Source organism: Lissotriton helveticus, chromosome 2_2 (assembly GCF_964261635.1).
Source record: "Lissotriton helveticus chromosome 2_2, aLisHel1.1, whole genome shotgun sequence".
Taxonomy (NCBI): domain Eukaryota; kingdom Metazoa; phylum Chordata; class Amphibia; order Caudata; family Salamandridae; genus Lissotriton; species Lissotriton helveticus.
In genome coordinates this window covers 72,636,686-72,659,339 of record NC_136060.1, presented here as the reverse complement: position 1 = coordinate 72,659,339, position 22,654 = coordinate 72,636,686, and the positions used below count along the sequence as shown (strand labels likewise).

The window sequence follows — 22,654 nt, the reverse complement described above, 5'->3', positions numbered from 1 at the left end:
GAAACGTTATTCACCCCCCAAAAGTATCTCACCAACCACAATCAGCTATAGCAATAAAACAACCTGTCCCGATTATCCCACCCTCTCAAAAACCAAAACAGTGTTCCAACACAAAAACTGCAAGATTCAATGCCTAGTGTACAAAAGCCCAAACCACTATGGAGTTGCCCCAACACACGCCCAGCACAGGTCCGGTAAAAACAGGAATAACTGGGAAAACAGCAGGCAATGTAACCATAAACCATACTATAAATAAATCGATACCTATACCCTCCAAATCAACGGTTACACCCCAGCTGATATCCAAAAAGACACCAAGAGTTAGGCGCCCAGTGCACCTCCCACCAGAGGCTACCCCATATACAATCATTCTTACAGGAGTACCTGAACTAACGGAAGGTATGACTGAAACTGCCTGGTCACTTAAGAACAAGGTCATGCAGTGGCTAAGTATAAACAGACCACTAGAACCACACCACTCTGGAGGGATCTCCACAGTCCGTAGAGTAATATGGGTAGGTGGAGAACCTAAGTCGATCCACGGAGACTGCATTATAGTAACTTGCAGAGATCCATCTACTGTGGACCACATTTGTTCATGGCCCTCACTGGAGAAAAAAGGTGGAATAGATGCCCAACACCTTTCTTTCTTCTATCCACCATTGAATACACATCAATATATTTCCACCTCGAACTGGCAGCACCCCCAAGAAGATCAGTGGAAACAGGTGGGATATAGTTATGGTCATGGAAATAGAAACAGAACTAGAGAATGGCATAAGCAGCCTTGGCAAGGTAGACCCTATCATCCACTGGAGGGCTGGCAGGGTTTTCCAATAAGAAACCGTTATGACTGCCTAGAGATAGTGGATTGACCGTCAAGGTCCCAAAAACTTAAGAGCAAGAACGTCCACATCATGCTTTCTCCACTAAACCCTAGATTACAGCCATGCCCACTTAAATCCGGAAGTCAAGTAAAACAAACTTCGCCTATTAATATGAACTCCAACCCCGGGAACATTGTAGATACCTGCCACACCATTACTAATGAAGCGATGACCAGAGTTTCGGTTATCCCTATGGATAGTATAGATCTAAATTTTCACCAGTCAAACGATCTGAGAGACACTATTAACTCTCCATTGATTTCGACAGATAGTCTTCCTAGTGAACCCCCCGTCCCACATGTATCCCTTGATCCCAATAAATTGAACCTTTCCATAATGTACTGGAATGTCGCAGGACTGTCTTCAAAAATAACGCTAGAATCATGGTCTGAAACAGTAAGGGAACATCAGGTACTCTGTTTTCAGGAAACATGGTCTATTATTCCAAAACATTTAACGGGATACAAAACCTTTTTCACCCCAGCAGTCCAGGGAGCCTTGGGCAGGCCTAAGGGGGGTCTTGTGATTTATGTCGCCAATACTCTCCCTTCTCTATCCATCAAAATGCTAAAAGAATTCCCGACCTATCAAATCATGCAAATACATTTCACAAACGATTGCACCTATATTTTTATTAATTACTACAATAACTCAACTACATTGGATTGTTTGACAATCCTAGTAGAGATTGCCACTTTCTTAATATCCCTGCAAAATGATTTTAACCAAAATACAGTACACTTAATGTGGGGCGGTGATTTTAATCTCTCACTATGTCTCAACCACAAAAGTGGAAACTGTGGGCTGCAAAACGAACATGGTAGTCCCATGCCCCATTTTGCTCACTCGACCTGTGGAAACAAGTTAAATAAAATTCTATTTTCTTTAGATCTGGACTTTGCAAATGAGCTAGTAGACCCACAGAAAGATTTTTCTCCAACTTTCCATGGAAGAGGCTTCCTAACAACTATAGACTATATACTGTCCTCCCAATCGATCAAGGGGCAACTAACCAACTTTGTAACTGGGATAAATGTAATGAGTGACCACTATCCAATCAGTATAAGAATCACCCCAAAAATGGCCAATGCACACCCTGCAAAAATGAGTCTCTTAAACCAAAACTCATTAACCATGAACAAACTGGATGGCTATACAGTCAAATGGGCCAAAATTGACCCGGTGGAAGTGACAGAGAAGATTCTTGAAAAATCTAAGCCTTGGATACTTGAATGCTTATCTTCAGATACTACACCTCGGTCAATCGTCAATAGCTTCCAGAACATCTTAGAAACAATTGGTAATGAACTCTTTGTCAAGTTAAAGAACATTAAGCCCTCTACTACGAGATGGTTCGACGCAGCTTGTCGAAAAGCCCTCTCATGCTTGAAAGAAGCCTTACATAGACCCATAAGAAACCAAGTGGAAATCTCTAACTTAAGAAAACTTTATAACCTAGCCAGACGGGAACGCAAAAAAGAAATTAAGCAAGACCTATGGACACAACTCCATGACAGCTGCCAAAGAAAGGATAGCGCCCTATTCTGGCAAGTTATAAGATCTCCTTTCCTGGCCGATAGTACAGAAGGTCAGCATCTAGATGTAGCAGTAACGGAGGATGACTGGGTTACGCATTTCTCTAAAATCTTCGGTCCATCCTTTCAAAATGCAACAGAAACAGGAACAGAACCAAGTGAAGCCCATACATCGAAGAATAACATCTATCCGATAAATATCCATTTTCATCATAGCGAAGTTATTAAAGCAATTAAGGCATCGAAACCAGGCAAGGCTACGGGCCCCGATGGAGTTCCAATGGACATTTTTCTCCATAACATAGAACTCTGGTCACCGATAATTACTCAGGTCCTGGCAGCAGTAACATCGGATGGGCTTTTTCAGTCATGGTCGACGTCAACCTTGTTACCCATCTTTAAAAAAGGCGACCGTAACGACCCAGCCTGCTACAGGCCAATCTCCCTTCTGGATTCCATGGGTAAAATTGCAGGTCGAGTGCTCCTGGACCGTTTACAATCTTGGGCCCAGGAAAATAAGATCATGACCGACCTGCAATATGGCTTCCAGAAGGGGCTTGGGACCGTGGAACAGGCCCTGAACCTTGCCCTTTTGACCGGGAAATATGTTGGCGCCAAAGGAGGTAACATCTTCCTCGTCTATGTCGACCTCAGTGCGGCATTTGACTGCGTCTAACATGGAAAACTTTGGAAAATACTCGGTGACCTTGGAGTGGATCCCCCTTTAATAGTCTTCCTTCGTGAACTTTATTCCAATGCTTCAGGGCGAGTCAGATACGGTACCAACGGTGAGCTGTCCTGCTCATTTCCAATAACAAAGGGAGTAAGACAGGGTTGTGTACTGGCTCCCTTCCTGTTCAATCTTTACACCAATGGACTAGAGCAGGCTATGCTGGAAGGGAGCCAGGATCTACCCCAGATAAACCACCGTCCAATACCGACACTGCTATATGCAGATGATTCAGTCATCCTGGCCCGTACACTAAATCAACTCCAGAAACAAATCAATAAATATAGCAGTTTTATGACCCTGCTACTATCGAAGATACCTCTAGAAAACAGTTAAAGTCAATGTGCTTGGCTCACCTGAGAGAGCTGCGAAATCAGGCAGAGATTACAAAAACTTCGAATGCCCAAATTTGCGCAATACAACCTCTCAAAGGTATGCAACCCTACTTGTCCTACTTTCTGTCAAATCACGAGAAATTCTTACTAACAAGATTTCGCTTTAATACTTTTTTTCGTTTAGTTTCTTTTCCTGAAATCCACAATTGGTCCCGCACGCTCATGAACTGTCCATGCGATGGAATATCTCCACAAACAACGATTCACATTATTTTGTTTTGCAAATATTACAAATCTCCACGAAAATCTTGGATTATTCCACTTCTTCGATCTAGTGGTGATAGACAGTGTTATTCTGCATTCCTCTTTCTGCAGTGTTTGGACTCGCCACATGTAGCTAAATTCATAGCGACTTTCCTAAAAGCCACTATCACAATACGTCAAAAACTTTCAAACTGAACAGAAACACTTAAATCATAAGTTTTTTCTTAAGTACCTTTTTAAACTTTGTCTTTCTTAAATTTATGGTTATGATGAAATCTTTTACTATGTACTTTTTATGATTATACAAGTGGTAATCGAATAAAAGTTATTGAACTGATTAGCCGCACTTTATCAATCTGACTTGATTTATTGTTATTGTGTATACCAATTCCAGGTAAATTTTGTGTGTTCTCAAATTAAAGCAGTTAAAACTTAAAGGGTCACTGAAAGTTTTTATATGGCAAACCAGTTGGACTTAATTTGATTCTTACCCATTTTTTGACATTAAAAAAATAATCATACTATTTCTAAAGTAATGTACTTCACTTTTAGATACCTGGACATATAAAAATAACATTCTTATATCAGACAGCTATACGTTTAGATATTTTCTAAAACCGGAGTATGGTGGGATAATTAGGGTGTATGACTAGATACAAGAAAAAAAAAACAGAGGCAAGTTAGAATAATGTAATATTTTGTAAGGACCAGAAGACAAACTCATGTCAATCTCTGAATTGCCAATTAAAGATTTCTAGCACTGATTAGAAGGATTCATATTTGTTGCAACCTTACCTTTATGGCATATCCAACAATGTCGGTTCTAAACGTTCTGAATAGGATTTCCCCCAGATTCTAGCTAGATCTAGGTCGAAAGGTACACACGCACAATCCAGTTGACAAATCAAACGGATCAGATGTACAACTCAGCAATGGGAGGTAGGCATATGCTGGAGTTGTTCAACACTAACATGGACGGAGGGTGAATGAATGATAGTCTAGTAATTGACTTTATTTTGGTTCATAGAACCACAAAAGCATATTATGCAAGGCCTGTACAATGTCCATAGACTAAAAAGATTTAAAATACAATGTAGGGCAAGTTGAATAAAATAAAAGTTAAAAACATCCAATAAAACAGTTAATTGGTACAAACTAAAAAGAATAAAATACAATGACCATACAAATATTGTTAAACATGTATATAGCAGCAGTTACATTTCCCTAAATGGCTTGTGTGCGGTTTGAGCCACGCCAGCCATCATGTCCCAAGAATCACATAATGTGCGTGGATCTAGGTCAAGTGCAAGAGAAGAGCATATACATTTAAAACGGTACTCCTTGTAGGAAGGTAGATGCCTGACTATGGTTGCCCCCAACTTTTTGCCTGGTGTTTTACTGGTTTTCTGACTTAGTTGACCTGGGGCCCTGCTATTCAGGACCCCAGGCCCACTGCTCTCTCTGTTAAAACGGATTCCATGTACCCTAGGTACATATCTGATTGGATACGGACTCACCTTATCAGTCCCTGTACAGTATACCTTAGGTATCCAGGGCATAGGTGTACCCAGGGCCTACCAGGGGCTGAAGCATGAATTATGCCACCCCTGGCTGGCCATCCAAAACTGACACAACTGGCTGCTTGACAGCTGGGGCAAGGTGGTGTAATCACCCTTTGCTTTAGATATAGTATACCTATATCTAACCCTAAAATGGACACATATATTCCTATCAGTCACTCCTATGGCAGGCCTTAACAATCCTGAAGGCAGAGTGCTTGGAATAATGTGAAATGGTGCTCTGGCATGAGCTGAGCCCGTTTGCAGCTTGCGGAACCAAGTCCTAATAGCTGTTCCATGATAACGCTATACCATATACTCTTAAGTGCATTATGTACCTCGCGGTCAAATGCTAACTTTGGTATAACATTATCAAAACATGTCGAGTAAGGTGTCATACGAATTGGAATACTAACCCCTCGCCAATTCTGGCGACGGGGTTAGCATTCCACCCTTCTAGAGGGACACGACATGTTGGTAACCTGTAACCCCGGTTAAAGTCAGACATAGCCTCAGCTCCACAAGATGGATGCTGCCACCGAGACACAAGTCTGCCCTCCTGTTGCTGGGAGTCCTCCCAGCGCAGGAGGCAAGGACAAAGGGTTTCCTGTCAGGGGCGGTGCCAGCACCGTCCCAGACAGGATTTTGTGTATTCTAGGTAGGCAGGGCTTTAGAGGAAGGTGACTGCAAGTGGCACCCCGGTGCTCACTGTGCATATGCCGGCTAGAACCAGTTCCAGGGGCACACCAGCCCCTGAGCTGGGGAAAGCCCGGCATGGGAGAGGGGTGTAACCACCCCCCTTCCTAGTTCCACCCATAGGGCAGGACTTAGTCGCGTGCCAGCCCCCTTTTGCAGGATAAAGGTAGGAGCAGGCCCCCTTCCAAATTAGATCATCTTTGAATCCTGAAACTACTTTCTACGAAAGGAACTCTCGACTTCTTCTCAAGATTTCTCCCTTGTGACTAAGGAGTAGTCACCCTGCAGCAGCAGGCACCAACCAAGCATCGCGGTCTGCTGTAAGTCTCTCCTCCGGATCAAGACTGCCCAGCACGACAAGAACCGGCTTCCCTGGCACCTCTGACCTCAACCTGCATCATCAGCCCAGCTGTGATCCGTGGGTGTGACGAGACCTCGAGGGACCGGCCATCTTTAAAGACTGCACGACGCTTGTCCAGCACGACCACCGAGTGACCCTCGACTGAGTGCTTTGGGGTAAGAAGCCCCGACCCTGAGCAGCTCCAGCACCGAAGTTCAGCCCCCCTGCATCCACGAGATCTGCGTGGGGCCCTTCTGCTCTTTACTGCTCACCGCGTTGTCCAGGTCACTTGCCCGTTGGCTAGTGGCCCTTTTACGACGCTCCACGACGACAAACACCGCTGGTCTGGTTGCTCCAGACTAGCCCTTGCTCCCCTCCAACAGAGGAGCACCCTGGACCCTCCTGGTCCACTCCAGACTCCATTGTAGGTCCACCGCGTGGGCTTGCATTTGCCAAGACTTGTTGCCCCAATCCTGGGTCCAGCGACGTCGACAGCAGACACCTTCGTGGGACAGCTCGCACCTCCATCCTGGTCGCCGACAACGCCTCCTGGTCCGAGAGACTGCAGAGCCCCGCAGCGCCCACTCACCTGGTCGAGGTGACTTCGTCCGGTGCCATCCTGGTGCCCACCTAAATCACTGGCTAGTGATTCAGAACTTGGTCCCCTCTGCTTTCAGGTCTTCTTCTTCCCTGATCCAGGCTTGGATCCCCACGAACTTCTTCACTGGCCGCCTGCCAGCAACTTCGTTCTTCAGGCTCCTGGTTCTTCAACGAGGGTTTCCGACGCAACTTGAACCCTATGCAGCCGCAGCCCCTGGGCTAGGTAAACCGAGTACTCCGGTGCCCCAGCATAGTCCAACACTCTAAGTGTTCGGATCCACTCTTGTTTTCGACCCACCTAGTCGGGTTCGCCCGAGAACAGTAACTTTGCAATTGCTAGCCTCCATAGACTTTTTCCCGCCTTACGCGTGAGAGTTCCCACTCTGCACACGAAGTCCCTAGGTCTCCTGCTAGTAATCTAAAGGTTCAGTAGTCCAGTCCTAGCGATTCTAAAGCCTATGAGAATAGTACTTACCTGCTAGTAATTTCGCATTCCACTTCTTGTGTATATGGTTTTTCGTGCCCCTCGGGCATTTGTGTAAATTGTGCGACTAAGTATTTTCGTAAGAGTTTTGTTGTGTGCTTAGCTCCCTGTCTCATAAAGAATCAGGGTAGTCTTGTTAGAAATAAATATACGTTTATTTTCATAACAACTTGTGTGGTGTCCTTTCACTTGGTGTTCAAGGGGTATATGTGATGGTAAAACAGCTGGCTTAACACGCCCTCTAGAGTCTTAGCCTTAGACTGCTTGTATCCATGCTACTAGGATAGCTGGTCTATAAGGTTGACTTACAACCAATCATCAATAAGGGTTGTCTGGACTGATACATAGTGATCACTAGAATAGTGAGCACTGCATATCAGGCCAACTTCTCACATTGGTGAGCAGCGGTTGGGATTTGAGCTTGCTGTTGTTTTACCACACGTATCCTAAGAATATCATTTGAAAGATCACATAAGTACTGAGGTACATATAACTTAGCTTAGAATACTCTGAGTTCTACTGAACCAGCTGTTGTAGCTCCTAGGGCCTAGCACACCCTAAGCTACAACTCTAGCAAGGGATCAGTAGGTAAACATATAGTGTAGGTAAGTGCACCACTTACACCTCACTAGAAAAGCATGTCTACCCAGGGAGAGTCTACTGAGACTCCCCTTGTGGTTATTGACCCTCCACAGGTCAAATCAAGATATGCAGCTCTCAGTTTCCAGGAGATGAGACAAGTGTGTACCTCCAGGAAACTGAAACAGGGGTCTAACCCCACCATTCCCTTTCTGATAGGTCTCTTAGAGACTTATGATGCTAGGAAAGCATTTCAGGGAGATGGGAATATGCCAGCCTTAGAGGGTACTTGCGGTGATCCAGACCTCCTTGACACTGAAAATGCAGTGGAGGAGGAGGATCAAGAGGAACTCTCTGGGGATGAGGCAGACAGGCCTGAACTAGTCAGCAGACTCACTAGGGCCAACTTAGACCTGCTTGGGAAAGGAGCTGGGGGCCCCCCAGTACTGACCCTAATCAGGCCTAACATTGGAGTTAGGAGAGATAGATCTCCTTCTAGGGACTCCAATAGATCTCTGCACTCTAATGCCTCTTCTCAGAGGAGAAGGAACTCTCCCCAGAGGAGATGGACTTCCCCTCAAAGAATAGAGCATGAAGCCAGAATGAGACAGGCTACTCTGAGGATTGAAAGGGAAGAACTTGCCCTGGCCAAAGAAAAGCTTGCCTTTGCTAGAGAGCAGCAGATGAGTGGGATAGTTCCCACTGGTGGCAGCAATATCCCAAGAGATAAAGAGAAGGGTTTAGATACTAAACACCTGACAAAGATAGTGCCTCCCTTTAAACAAGGGGATGACATCCAGAAATGGATGGCTGCTTTGGAGAGGGCATGCACTGTGCAGTGCATTCCCCAGAGTCAGTGGGCAGCTATACTGTGGCTCTCCTTTGATGGCAAAGGTAGACATAAGCTCCTCACTACTACAGTTGAGGATGCTAACAATTACCAAGTCCTGAAAAATACACTGGTTGATGGGTTTGGCTTAACCACTGAGCAGTACAGGTTGCTGTTCAGGGATACCCAGAAAACTCAGTCTCAGGATTGGTCTGACTTCGTGGATTGTGCCACTAAGGCTTTGGAAGGCTGGCTACTGGGTAGTAAGGTTACGGATTTCAAAGGATTGTATAATCTAATTATGAGAGAGCAAGTCTTAAATAATTGTCAGAACCAGTTATTACACCAGCACCTGGTAGACTCTGATCTGACCTCTCCACAAGAATTGGGTAAGAGGGCAGACAAATGGGTCAGAACCAGGATTAGGCCTAAGAACCAAGGTGGTGACCAGAAGAAGGAATCAACCAAGCCTCAAGAGAAGGGTGGGAATAAATCTACAGATCAAACCACATCAGGGCCCCAAAAATCCTCTGAGGGGGGTGGGTCCCAGAATCCTTCCAATGCCCAGAAGAAACCTTATTGTTATCCCTGTAAACAGGTGGGTCATTTGAAAACTGACAGCAGTTGCCCAAAGAACCACAATAAGGAGAACATACCCCCAAGTAACATTCCCAAACCTCCTGTTACTACTAGTAGTAATCCCCCAGGTGGTGGGAGTGCCCCCAAGAATTTGGGTGCATTTACTTTGGGAGTTCCTGGGGACTCTGGCCTAACCAGATCCCCTGACTTAGATACTCTTGTCTGTGAAAATGGCATGGGGTTTGCCAACTTCACTACTTGTCCCAACACTTTGAGCAAGTACAGACAGGAGCCCCTCATCAATGGTATAAAAGTTGAGGCCTATAGAGATACAGGGGCTAGCATCACCATGGTGACTGAGATTCTAGTCCCCTCAAGGCAACTTTAACCTGGTGCCACATACCAGGTGACCAATATTGATGGAGTACAGAGAGATCATCCCATGGCAGTGGTAAATCTCAGCTGGGGAGATGTCACTGGCCCCAAGAGAGTGGCAGTGTCATCAAACTTGCCTGTAGATTGCCTACTGGGGAATGATTTAGAGACCTCAGCCTGGGCTGAGGTAGAGCAAGAAACCCATTCCAAAATGGTAAACCTCCATGGTAAGGTTAGTGGGGCAGTGATAGCCACAGCCCCAGTCCAAGATGTCCTCCCTGAACAGGTCAGGAGGGCTGTGCCAGTCACAGCCCAATCTCAGACAGCTTCCTTCCCAGAAAAGGTTAGCAGGGCTGTGATGGTCACAGCCCATACCCAAACTGAGTCCCCTCCTGAAAAGGTTGGTAGAGTTGTGATGGCCACAGCTCAAACTCAGACAGATAATAGTGTTGTGAAGCCTGAAACTATGGATCACTCCACTCAGACAGAGAGCATTGAGGAGGAAGAGAAATCTCCCTCCCACCAGACTTTAGGAAAGGATCAGCCTCCTCAGGGAACTGATCTGACCCCTTGTGAAGAAACTGCCCCAGAGGTAGTCAGGCCTAGCCTGGCAGAACCCCTGATGTCAGTGGACCCTTCCAAGGTGGGACCCAGTCTGGAGCAGGTAACCTGCCCCTCTCTACCCTGCCTCAGTCAGCCCAGGGCTGTAGAGGTCAGGGAGGCCAGTGTTGGACCCCAAAGGGCCCCCTGTCCAAAAGAATTCCCCAATCAGCAGATTAAGAACACTGAAGCTAGTAGTCCTAGCCAAGTGAAAATAAAACAAACTCCTGAGAGATCCCCCTTAAAATTAGTTAGGGACCTCCCACAGATGGACACTGTTGGGCACAGCCAAACTAGGGACCTGAGGGCCCCAGACCTGACCTGTCCCTCCAGTAAGCCAAACAGAGGGACCCAGCCTCCAGCTTTAGGTAGCCAGAGGCTGCCCCTGAGAACTCATAGCAACTCAGTCCTGGAAAGAAAGGCACACATGGTAGATGGTGATTGGAGGAAGTTGAGCCCAACATTAGTGGAGTCTCACTTCAGTACTCCATCCCAGCACCAGTCTTTTACTTTGCCAAAACACACCACAGGTAGAGATTACCTATGGTGGAGACCCTCAGATACCCTTAGGGTGAGGGATTGCTTAGTGGACCATGAGATAGGGGGTAACCATGCCAGTGCTGGTACTTCCTTATATGGCCACTTAGGCAATATAGGCTTACCTGGTCAAGGATAGCCTTATCTCCTTTCGTTTGGGGGGGGGGGGGTTATGTAGGAAGGTAGATCCCTGACTATGGTTGCCCACAACTTTTTGCCTGGTGTTTTACTGGTTTTCTAACTTAGTTGACCTGGGGCCCTGCTATTCAGGACCCCAGGCCCACTGCTCTCTCTGTTAAAACAGATTCCATGTACCCTAGGTACATATCTGATTGGATACGGAGTCACCTTATCAGTCCCTGTACAGTATACCTTAGGTATCCAGGGCATAGGTGTACCCAGGGCCTACCAGGGGCTGAAGCATGAATTATGCCACCCCTGGCTGGCCATCCAAAACTGACACAACTGGCTGCTTGACAGCTGGGGCAAGGTGGTGTAATCACCCTTTGCTTTAGATATAGTATACCTATATCTAACCCTAAAATGGACACATATATTCCTATCAGTCACTCCTATGGCAGGCCTTAACAATCCTGAAGGCAGAGTGCTTGGAATAATGTGAAATGGTGCTCTGGCATGAGCTGAGCCCGTTTGCAGCTTGCGGAACCAAGTCCTAATAGCTGTTCCATGATAACGCTATACCATATACTCTTAAGTGCATTATGTACCTCGCGGTCAAATGCTAACTTTGGTATAACATTATCAAAACATGTCGAGTAAGGTGTCATACGAATTGGAATACTAACCCCTCGCCAATTCTGGCGACGGGGTTAGCATTCCACCCTTCTAGAGGGACACGACATGTTGGTAACCTGTAACCCCGGTTAAAGTCAGACATAGCCTCAGCTCCACAAGATGGATGCTGCCACCGAGACACAAGTCTGCCCTCCTGTTGCTGGGAGTCCTCCCAGCGCAGGAGGCAAGGACAAAGGGTTTCCTGTCAGGGGCGGTGCCAGCACCGTCCCAGACAGGATTTTGTGTATTCTAGGTAGGCAGGGCTTTAGAGGAAGGTGACTGCAAGTGGCACCCCGGTGCTCACTGTGCATATGCCGGCTAGAACCAGTTCCAGGGGCACACCAGCCCCTGAGCTGGGGAAAGCCCGGCATGGGAGAGGGGTGTAACCACCCCCTTCCTAGTTCCACCCATAGGGCAGGACTTAGTCGCGTGCCAGCCCCCTTTTGCAGGATAAAGGTAGAAGCAGGCCCCCTTCCAAATTAGATCATCTTTGAATCCTGAAACTACTTTCTACGAAAGGAACTCTCGACTTCTTCTCAAGATTTCTCCCTTGTGACTAAGGAGTAGTCACCCTGCAGCAGCAGGCACCAACCAAGCATCGCGGTCTGCTGTAAGTCTCTCCTCCGGATCAAGACTGCCCAGCACGACAAGAACCGGCTTCCCTGGCACCTCTGACCTCAACCTGCATCATCAGCCCAGCTGTGATCCGTGGGTGTGACGAGACCTCGAGGGACCGGCCATCTTTAAAGACTGCACGACGCTTGTCCAGCACGACCACCGAGTGACCCTCGACTGAGTGCTTTGGGGTAAGAGAAGCCCCGACCCTGAGCAGCTCCAGCACCGAAGTTCAGCCCCCCTGCATCCACGAGATCTGCGTGGGCCCTTCTGCTCTTTACTGCTCACCGCGTTGTCCAGGTCACTTGCCCGTTGGCTAGTGGCCCTTTTACGACGCTCCACGACGACAAACACCGCTGGTCTGGTTGCTCCAGACTAGCCCTTGCTCCCCTCCAACAGAGGAGCACCCTGGACCCTCCTGGTCCACTCCAGACTCCATTGTAGGTCCACCGCGTGGGCTTGCATTTGCCAAGACTTGTTGCCCCAATCCTGGGTCCAGCGACGTCGACAGCAGACACCTTCGTGGGACAGCTCGCACCTCCATCCTGGTCGCCGACAACGCCTCCTGGTCCGAGAGACTGCAGAGCCCAGCAGCGCCCACTCACCTGGTCGAGGTGACTTCGTCCGGTGCCATCCTGGTGCCCACCTAAATCACTGGCTAGTGATTCAGAACTTGGTCCCCTCTGCTTTCAGGTCTTCTTCTTCCCTGATCCAGGCTTGGATCCCCACGAACTTCTTCACTGGCCGCCTGCCAGCAACTTCTTTCTTCAGGCTCCTGGTTCTTCAACGAGGGTTTCCGACGCAACTTGAACCCTATGCAGCCGCAGCCCCTGGGCTAGGTAAACAGAGTACTCCGGTGCCCCAGCATAGTCCAACACTCTAAGTGTTCGGATCCACTCTTGTTTTCGACCCACCTAGTCGGGTTCGCCCGAGAACAGTAACTTTGCAATTGCTAGCCTCCATAGACTTTTTCCCGCCTTACGCGTGAGAGTTCCCACTCTGCACACGAAGTCCCTAGGTCTCCTGCTAGTAATCTAAAGGTTCAGTAGTCCAGTCCTAGCGATTCTAAAGCCTATGAGAATAGTACTTACCTGCTAGTAATTTCGCATTCCACTTCTTGTGTATATGGTTTTTCGTGCCCCTCGGGCATTTGTGTAAATTGTGCGACTTTAAATATTTTCGTAAGAGTTTTGTTGTGTGCTTAGCTCCCTGTCTCATAAAGAGCCAGGGTAGTCTTGTTAGAAATAAATATACGTTTATTTTCATAACAACTTGTGTGGTGTCCTTTCACTTGGTGTTCAAGGGGTATATGTGATGGTAAAACAGCTGGCTTAACACGCCCTCTAGAGTCTTAGCCTTAGACTGCTCGTATCCATGCTACTAGGATAGCTGGTCTATAAGGTTGGCTTACAACCAATCATCAATAAGGGTTGTCTGGACTGATACATAGTGATCACTAGAATAGTGAGCACTGCATATCAGGCCAACTTCTCACACTCCTGCTTTTTTTCCTGGGTAACCAGAGTGCATAAAGGAATTGCCTAATTCCAAAGACCACAACCTGAGTTGTATCAGCTCTCATGATACAATAGGCAACCCAGTGGTGTCTCACCCCCATAAAATACATAACGGTTTGAGCCATTTCCGTCCGGGCCTGACATACTTTGGGAAGAAGAATAGCACATGTTCTGTGTGCTCACTAGTATATTTAAAGAATTCACAAGCTGCTGGAGTAGGCCAGCAGCACTTCCAACTATTTATGAATTTATTGACTAGGAGAGTTCCAAGCCTACATTTTATATTAAGTGTGCTGGCAATTGGTGGTTGGATCTAATCAATATTCACTTCTTTGGCTGGGGAGGTTTTACAGGCTAGGAATGCTTCAATCAAACCCCCAGATTTAGCTTTATTATGATGTGCGTTTACTTTTTTGTCTCAAAACAGAGCTTTGACCCCTATCCTTGGTGCTGGACCAGATAGTGGCAGGGTTACTCCAATACCCACCTAGGCCTATGTTGTCGAGATGGCATTTGACAGACATGAACCAAGGGAGCAGATGTACTTTGGTGAGGATCAGGATATCCTCCACTGCAAGCCTATAGTGGTGGAGCTCTGGAGTAGATGACATCACCCAGTACAGGAGGGCTTTTAACATTACAAAATCTCCCACTCTTTTTTTGTCCTGTATCAAAATAGAACGGTAGCGCTGGTGGTTGCCCTAAACCTCTTAACAATTGCTGAGGCAGAACGTAACAGAACCATTTTTCTTTTCTCTATTTCTGATTTCCATGTCCTGCTATTCTCAATTCTAATCCCCAGGTAGTCTAATTTACTCCGCGCTGGAGGGGTTTACCTTTCATTAAGTAATTCACTCTGCATGATTTGTACTGGTTAAATGTCATGATCTTAGTTTTGGTGGTATTCCCTTCCAACCCACGAATATCACAGGACTCAGAGAATTTGTCAAAGAGTTTTTGGAGCCCAGATGGAGTTCAGGAGAGTATCGTCTGCGAAAAGAAGTGCTGATGGGATGACCTCCTAATTTAGGGGAATCGTGAACGCACTCACCCAAAAACACAACCACATCGTTGCTATGCATTGAAATACGAGTTGCCGCAAGTATGCACCCTTGCCTCACCCCTCTTTAGACTAATATGTGATCTGTTAAGTCACCACCCGGCCCCCATCTGACTTGCGCAGTAGTGTTGTCATGAAGTCTGATATGGGTGTCTAGCAGAGTGTGATCTATATCCGTTGTGGCCAAGGTGGACCAAAGGTGCGGCCACAGGACCAAATCAAAGGCTGCTATGAGGTCCACACAGGCCAGGTATGAGTGATCCCTGGAGAGCCTAAGATATTTTGCCACAATGAGGTTAAAGCAAAAGATTTTATCAACTGTACTCACCCTAGAGCGAAACCTTGCTGATGGTCTAGTTCAATAGAACTTTGTACTATCCGTATGGAGTGTTGCTTGGAACCTCAAAATTGAAGTCTCTTTTTTCATAATCCCGGACAACAAGGTACTTTTTTTCTTTTTACACAAGTATTACACCTCTTTCTTCTCGGGCCCACTTCTGAGTAATTAACGGTACCCTCAGAGCACATCAAAGGTCACACTCAAGGATCAGTTTCCTATGCCCCATTTAAACGTAACAACAAGCTTACCAACAACATCAGGCTTGTCTTCATCCTCGTCAGCTCTTTTTCTTTTCTTGTCCTTGTTCTTTTTTTTACTGCAAATTCAAAATGTTGAAGTGAATCGTCATGTGAAATCATTTGGTTATACATCCCAGGGCCAGCATCACTAAGAAGGTGTAGGGGACAAGTGTTCAGTGGCTTGTTTATTTTCTGGCAGAAAGCTACATATCAAAAGTAGGGGTAGGATGCAGCTATGCACATCTGGGTCAGGCATGAGACTGATATTGCCTGCCTATGGTTAGTGTGGCGTTACTTATTCCAATACCCCTCCTCCCCAGCAACACGATATGATCAATGTCCAGCCCACCGCTTCTCTTTGTAGAAAAGGTAAGTACTTTGATAGACAGAAACACAGAATTCCAAACACATTCAATAGTGCAAGAATACCACATTCACATGTGCAAGTCTTTGTACTCTCGGCAAGGGGAGGTCGGGGTGGAGGCAGCTCTGTTGGCAAGGCCTCCACCTGCCCAGTGTGTTCCTACTTTCACTAGGGTCCCCCGTACCAGGATCATAGTTGGAGGTAGTTCTATGGGTACAACTTATGCCTCCATCCACCGGTTTAGTCTTAGCACTCGGTCTTTGAGTTTGAGGTCTGTTCAGTCTCTCACCAAGCTCGCAGATGCAACTCTGGGCCGCGTTCGGCACTCCTGCAGCAGTGGGTTTTAACTAGTAGCAAGAATTCTCCAGGTGGCACACAGCAGTTTTCCTAGCAGCTGTGCATTGTCTTGCAGAGAGGGTCGCGGCAGGCGCGGAAACTTCTGTCGGTGCCTCTCTTCTAGGCGGCTGGCTACAGGTCGTGGCTCACTCCAGTACTCCTGTGGGCTCTTGACTCACAGAGCGGATCTCTCCAACTTCAGTGAGTACTGGGCACTTCTTCTTGAGTGCGATGGCCACACATCTGCAGATTATGATTCTCCGGCGCAGAGGATGCCAGGCACTGTCTTCAGCACCCACTGCTCTATGGCAATGACCTTGATTCTTCATGAGGAGCCCTCAGGTCACCTCTCTGGTCATTTAGCCTTTAGGATCATTACCAATCAAAAGGCAGACTTCGGCAGTGCTGCAGTCGAATTACACGGGCCACAAGCTGGCGCTTATCTCGGCTTCAGTCAGGCATACCACACGTGCTCACCACTCCAGATGCATTGATAGCTCTGGCAAGGCTAAATGATGAAGACTTCACTGTCCGGCACGGCCCAGCAGTACCACCATTCTTTCAGCGTACCATCTTAGGGAGTCTTTGTCAGAAAGACTCTACTTCAGGGTCAATTCCAGGCCTGGGCGGTAAAATCCGTTCCGCTCGCGGAATTTCGCGTTCCGCGGAGAATGTGAAACTGCCCCAAATTCTGCGTTCCGCTAAATTTTTTGCTTGTTCGCGTTCTCAAAATGCGTGTTCGCAAGATGTTTCTCCCCCCGAATACGCAAACAGCGATTGCGAACAGTTAAAAAGCATCCCGAACAAGCAATTCCGCGTGTTCACGGAATTTCTGTGTGTTCGCTGAGATTTTTTACCGTTTCACGAAGATTTGTGTAACGCGATTTGCGCAAATTCCACCCACCCCATGTAAATTCCAATACTCCCTTCCTTGATCAGCTCCTCCTGCAGGGTTGCTGCTTCTTCCCCTGGCTCACAAGCAGGATGTCTTGGCACGCAGGACAATACACTTCCTCCTACAGACCGGACTCCAGGCAATGTTCCCTCGCCTATGGGGAGTTGGCGCTCAGTGGGACACCAACCCTTGGCTGCACAGTAGTCTCGGAGTATTCAGTATCACCTCCTCAGCAGAAGAGTCTACAAAAACAATGGCTTTTGCGCTTGTGAAGATGTGTATTCAAGGTTTGCTTCCTAGGAACCGATTTGGGTCAGTTTCCCTTTCATGTGTCAGTCCACCTTCCAGGCCATGTCCGGTGTTCCATCCTCTTAGAATAGAATAGAATAGAAGTGGCATTTATAAAGCGAATGGCTACCCATGGGCTTCCCAGCGGTGAGGGTTGCATGCAGCTTCTGAGATTTATCTAGGAAATACCAGCTATACCTACATATTGTCTGGAGAAAGCAACCTCTCCTCCATTTTGTACACTGGTTCAGGCTGTGGGTTTCCAAAATGGAACCTGAAGACCTGTATCACTTGTGCATGGAGCACTATCAATCCTTGCAGACACGTAGACCAAACATGTACAAAGTACAGGATGTCTGAGTTCAGGATTATGGGTTCTTTATGAGCTGTTGAGCTTGAGATGATTGTTCCTGTAAGAATGCATTGATGTCTTAAAGGCTGTCACTATAATTCCCAAACCATGGTATGCTGCCACCACTGCACTCCAAGCATATAACCTGTGACAGGGACAGAAGTCACCTGTCACTATGGGGGGGGGGGGGGGGGGGGGGTGCACATTTAAAATAATATATATATACATCTTTATTGACATTTGAAACAATCTTACGATATCCGCACATATAGTTCCGTAGTTATACATTTGAGATTCCTGAAGCCTTGTGAGCACCAGGTTAATGAATTGAATACATTCCATACAGGTGCAATGTCCTCACCTTTCAAGAACTTAGTCCCATTATCATGTATGCTACCTTATCGGATTCTAGCCCCAACCAAGGGTCCTCTTGGATCACGTCCCTGCGCCTCAGTGCAAACCAATGTCAACAATTCTTAATCTGCAACCCCACCCACCCTCAACTAAAACACCCCCCCCCCCTGTCCATGTCTGGTGCCTGTCTCATGTATGGCGGTGCACATTGTGTACCCCTGCCGGTTTAGGACAAGGTATTGAACCGATCTTCGTCAAAGACCGGGCCTAGGTCAATGCTTGTACACTGGAGAAGTGTATGGTATAATCAACAAGCACTGGCGTTGCCAATTGGTCTCGCAGTAGGAAAGTTGGAGCTATTGGTTTTGTAAATGACATTTTATATTTATATATCGTTATTGGCATTGTCAATAACAATCTATAAATATAAAATGTCATTTACAAAACCAATAGCTCCAACTTTCCAAATGCGAAACCTATTGGCAACGCCAGTGCTTGTTCTTAGTTTAAAGCTTGGCAGTTTTTGTAGCAATACAGGGCATTTCGCGTGTACTTGATCTGTATCACTTTTCCCCCCATAATTGTGAGGCAGCTGTTTCATTTTGCAGCTGCGATAAAATGTGCCCTGGCACACGTGTTAATGCGTGTTGGAAGCAGCAGCATTGGTTATTTGTACCTGCGGCTTACTATTAAGTCAAATGCCTTGAGCGGCTATAAATAGTGCCAAAGGTTGTAGCTCGTTTTTTGGGCCTTTGCGTTATGTTATAGAGGGGCTATGTACTATATTTGATAGCCCCAGCCAACATTTTATGTTGTTGCTGGGGCCCCCTTTTCCAAATTCCCGTGTCTCTGCCTGTTCTCAGAGAGCATTAGAGGAATGCGCTCTTGGAGATAAGCTGATAATTTATAGGTGGGGGATGGCCTTCAACTCTGAAGAATCCCTTGTGCCTGCTTTGAAGTGGAGTGGGGGGTTTTATGGCCCTTCCCTCCATCTGCCGAGACGTGAGCAGCATATGGCGGCCCGCTCTAAGTGTTGTGTCCAGATAATTGCGGCTGTGGCTTCCGTTACTTAATGTTTTGTTGCAGTTTTATATAGAGTGAACTCAACCCAAAGGTATTGGAGCGCCCAACATGAGCACCTTTTATACTACACTAGGTCACTGTGTTATTTTAAAGGCACAGGGAGATTACTTGAATTGCCCAGAACCACAGGATGTTGAGCCAGCGCCTAGACTCGAACCCGGATCCCTAGTTGCGAAGTGGGCAGCTATGGAGTAACCACGTCCTCTCCGCATAACTTTTCAGGTTATGCTTTTCTCATGCGCGAAGCATTACTGCGGCAGAACGTTTTAGAGCTAAATGAGAACAATAAAGGACTAAGTGACCTCAAAAATGCCAGGAGCATCACATAAATCATTTCATATGTGTAAGAAAAACTCATTAATAATAAACACCTTACTGAGACTGTGAATTCGGTGGACACGTTAAACACAGTGACACTTTTATGGTGTTGAGTTTGGCAAACCTGTAATGGACATCCCATCCCTGACCGCCATGTGCTTCCTGGCTGCTACGCTCACTCCTGTCTCTAGCAGGAGCTTGCTCGGGCCTTTGGAGTCTGACGGTGAGGGCTGGGGCTCGGGCGCCCCTTTTCACTGTGCTCAGTGCAGCATCACTGAGGTTGAGTGGGTACAAGCTGCCGGCATGAGCAAATATAGACATGGAGTGGCGAAAAGGGCTCAATTAATCATCCAGCAAACTCTGCAATAAAACAAGTGAACCGCGCGTATGTTTTTTTTATTTTTACTTTTGAGTTTGTTCGCGTTTCAGTTTTCTAGTTATTTTTTATTTTTACAGATTATTATAGAATTATTTTAATGTTCCTTTGGTCTATTACACGCAACATCGAGAGGTAAGGAGGGGGTGAGGGCAGGAAAGCGAGTGAGTGGAAGGGGAATGTCTAGGGTGGGAGAGCAATAGAGACGAGAGTGAGTAGGTCAATGAGAGCGGTGCGGGAGAGACAGAGAGGTGAAGAGACAGTGTGGGTGACAACGAGTAATAGACAGAGAGGCACAGAAGGGACGCAGGAGAGGAAGCAAGGGTCACAGGAAAAAGAAAGATAATTATGGTGTGTGTGCCAGAAAGTTTAGAGCGAAAGATGCGGGAAGAGAGAGAGCGGAACACAGACGTTGAGAGATTGAGGGGTGACAATGAAACAGTGCGTGAGAGACAGAAAGAGGAAACGTGAGGATGAGAGAGAGTCTAGAGAAAGAGAATGAGAGAAAGAATCAAGGGGGTAAGAATCCAATGAGATAGAGAACAAGAGAAGCAAATGAAGCAGAGAGGCGACTGAGGGAGAATGAGTGATAGACGGAGATGAGGAGAAGAGGATAGGAGAGAGAGGAGGGAGAAGTGGGCAGAAAAAGAAAGGGAAATAATGAGAGTGTGATAGAGACACATTGACCTAAGTGCAAGAGATAGGACCTAATGAACGAGAGGATAACATTAAATAAATGCACGCACGGAGACAAAGTGAAATAATGCGTCACCAACACGTACCTGATAATGCAGAGCGGCCGGGAAACTGAAAGTACGGCCAAACAGCCATGATGCGTCACCAACACGTACCTGATAATGCAGAGCGGCCGGGAAACTAAAAGTACGGCCAAACAGCCATGATTAATTAGGGGAGGAGAAGCCGCAGAGCGCACGCTGGGCGAAGCCCTTTGATGTGCTGTGCGGCTGTTAAAAAAAATGCAATTAGGAGGGAGGGAGGCTGATGCGCGTGCTTGTTTGGTCACGTGATTCACGTGAACTCAAACAAAACCGCAGCAAGAAGCCCTTGGTTTGACGAGGATTTTGAGCACCTGAATTCTCGCTCCGCTCAATGCGCTTGCGCGCATTGATAGGTCGCGAGACCTAAAAACCAGGATCACAGGTATACAGTTTGGGCACCCAGGGCAGGGGAGACGACTGTACATCATGCAGGGGACATTCCCGTCCCAAAACACGCCCCTCCCAGATCGAACTACTCGGACCCTTAATTTGCAGTTGTACAAGAACGGAGGTCAGATCGTCAAACTCAGTGGGAAAGTCAATCTGCATGTTTGTTGTTTGATCTAGCCTCATGTTCAATTTAGAAATCTATGCTCTGTAATGAGATTGACCATCTTAACAACTTGGATTTTTTACTCTTTACTGCCATCAACACATAACTGGTTTGTGATTTCTTTTTACCACAAACTTAGTATCAAACAAATACAGGCAGACCCTTTGTAAACCCACACTCTTTTTCAATGACTGCCTAGTTCACTCAGGAACAACCTCCGGCTAATAAAAGCCACCAGATGCTCTCTCCCTTGGTCATCAAGTTGAGACAGTACTGCTCCAAATCCAGTATCCGAGGCATCCAGCTGCATTATAAAAGTGTTGATTATAATCGGGTACTTTTAGTACAGGTGCACTGCTTAGTGCTGTCTTCAGTTACACAAATGCCCTCTCACATTCCTCTGCCCAGATTACCTTCCTGGGCTGCTTCGTGGAGGTCAATGCAGTCAAAAGAGGCTTTATAGTCACATAGTTGGCTACAAAATTTCTGTAGTAACCTGTGAGTCCTAAATAAGCTCTTACTTCTTTCTGAGTAGTGGGCACTTCTTACTTCAACACAGCCTGTATTTTTGCATCCAACTGGCAATTCTACTCTGATCGCGGACGTGGTACATGACGTACACGTCATACGTTGCCCACGCTGTTAATCAAGTATTCGTCCAGAGTCCCAGTAGCGGCACCCCCCCCCCTCCCAGCGCCTTGAGACCCTACGGGTGAGTAGTGCGCTCTACAAATGACCTGATTGATTGATTGATTGAGTTCACCAAGAAAATCTCCTTCAAATACAGCTGTTTACACATACATGACATATGCAGTCAGGAACCACAATGGAGAAGAGTAGGCCATGGCACCATTGACAAAGTAAGTAACAGGGCATCAACTACAAGGGAATTATGACTTGAAAATACTCTTGCAATCTTGCTCTCTTTTAGTTTTGCCACTTCTACCCTCCTGTGTCCCCTTACATTGTGGCACAAATGGTCACTTCAAGGCATATTCCGGATTGTTTAAAAAAAGAACTATGATGAGATGGTTTGTCTTTAAAGATTTTGATTTTACCCATCTACAAATTGCAGTGCTGTGCGCCTCCTGAATGGTTATTGCATGCTATACTTATGGTTTGTGCTCTAGATGTGACCGCCAGCATAATGTTGCATACGTCCTCCTTTTGACAAACACTACTAAGGGTATGCAAACTGCATGGAGTGTTATGTGTATGTCTGTGCCTTAATACAATGCATGATTAGACCGTATTCATATACCAACTTTTATCATTGCAGACACTCTAAGTGTTATATGGCTGGGCAAAGTAAGCCTGCATGTATTTATTGTGCCATGCACGTAATTTACTGGACTGGTAGGGATAGGCCTCAACAGAGAATAAACAAAGGAGTTTGTCATAAGTCCTGACGAAAGCCTAGGGCCCCCAGTGGCCATTAAATGGAGTGAAACATGTTTACTT

At 46.6% G+C, this 22,654-nt stretch overlaps 1 protein-coding gene across 1 annotated transcript in view; it reads right to left on the bottom strand.

The window, feature by feature from the left end:
• The window catches only part of FRG1 (FSHD region gene 1), a 173,599-nt gene that overhangs the window by 110,554 nt on the left and 40,391 nt on the right, over nt 1-22,654 (bottom strand). Inside the window, exon 3 of the mRNA XM_078678936.1 lies at nt 15,505-15,572. Coding sequence (XP_078535062.1) covers nt 15,505-15,572 — 68 coding nt within the window. The remainder of the gene's footprint in view (nt 1-15,504; nt 15,573-22,654) is intronic.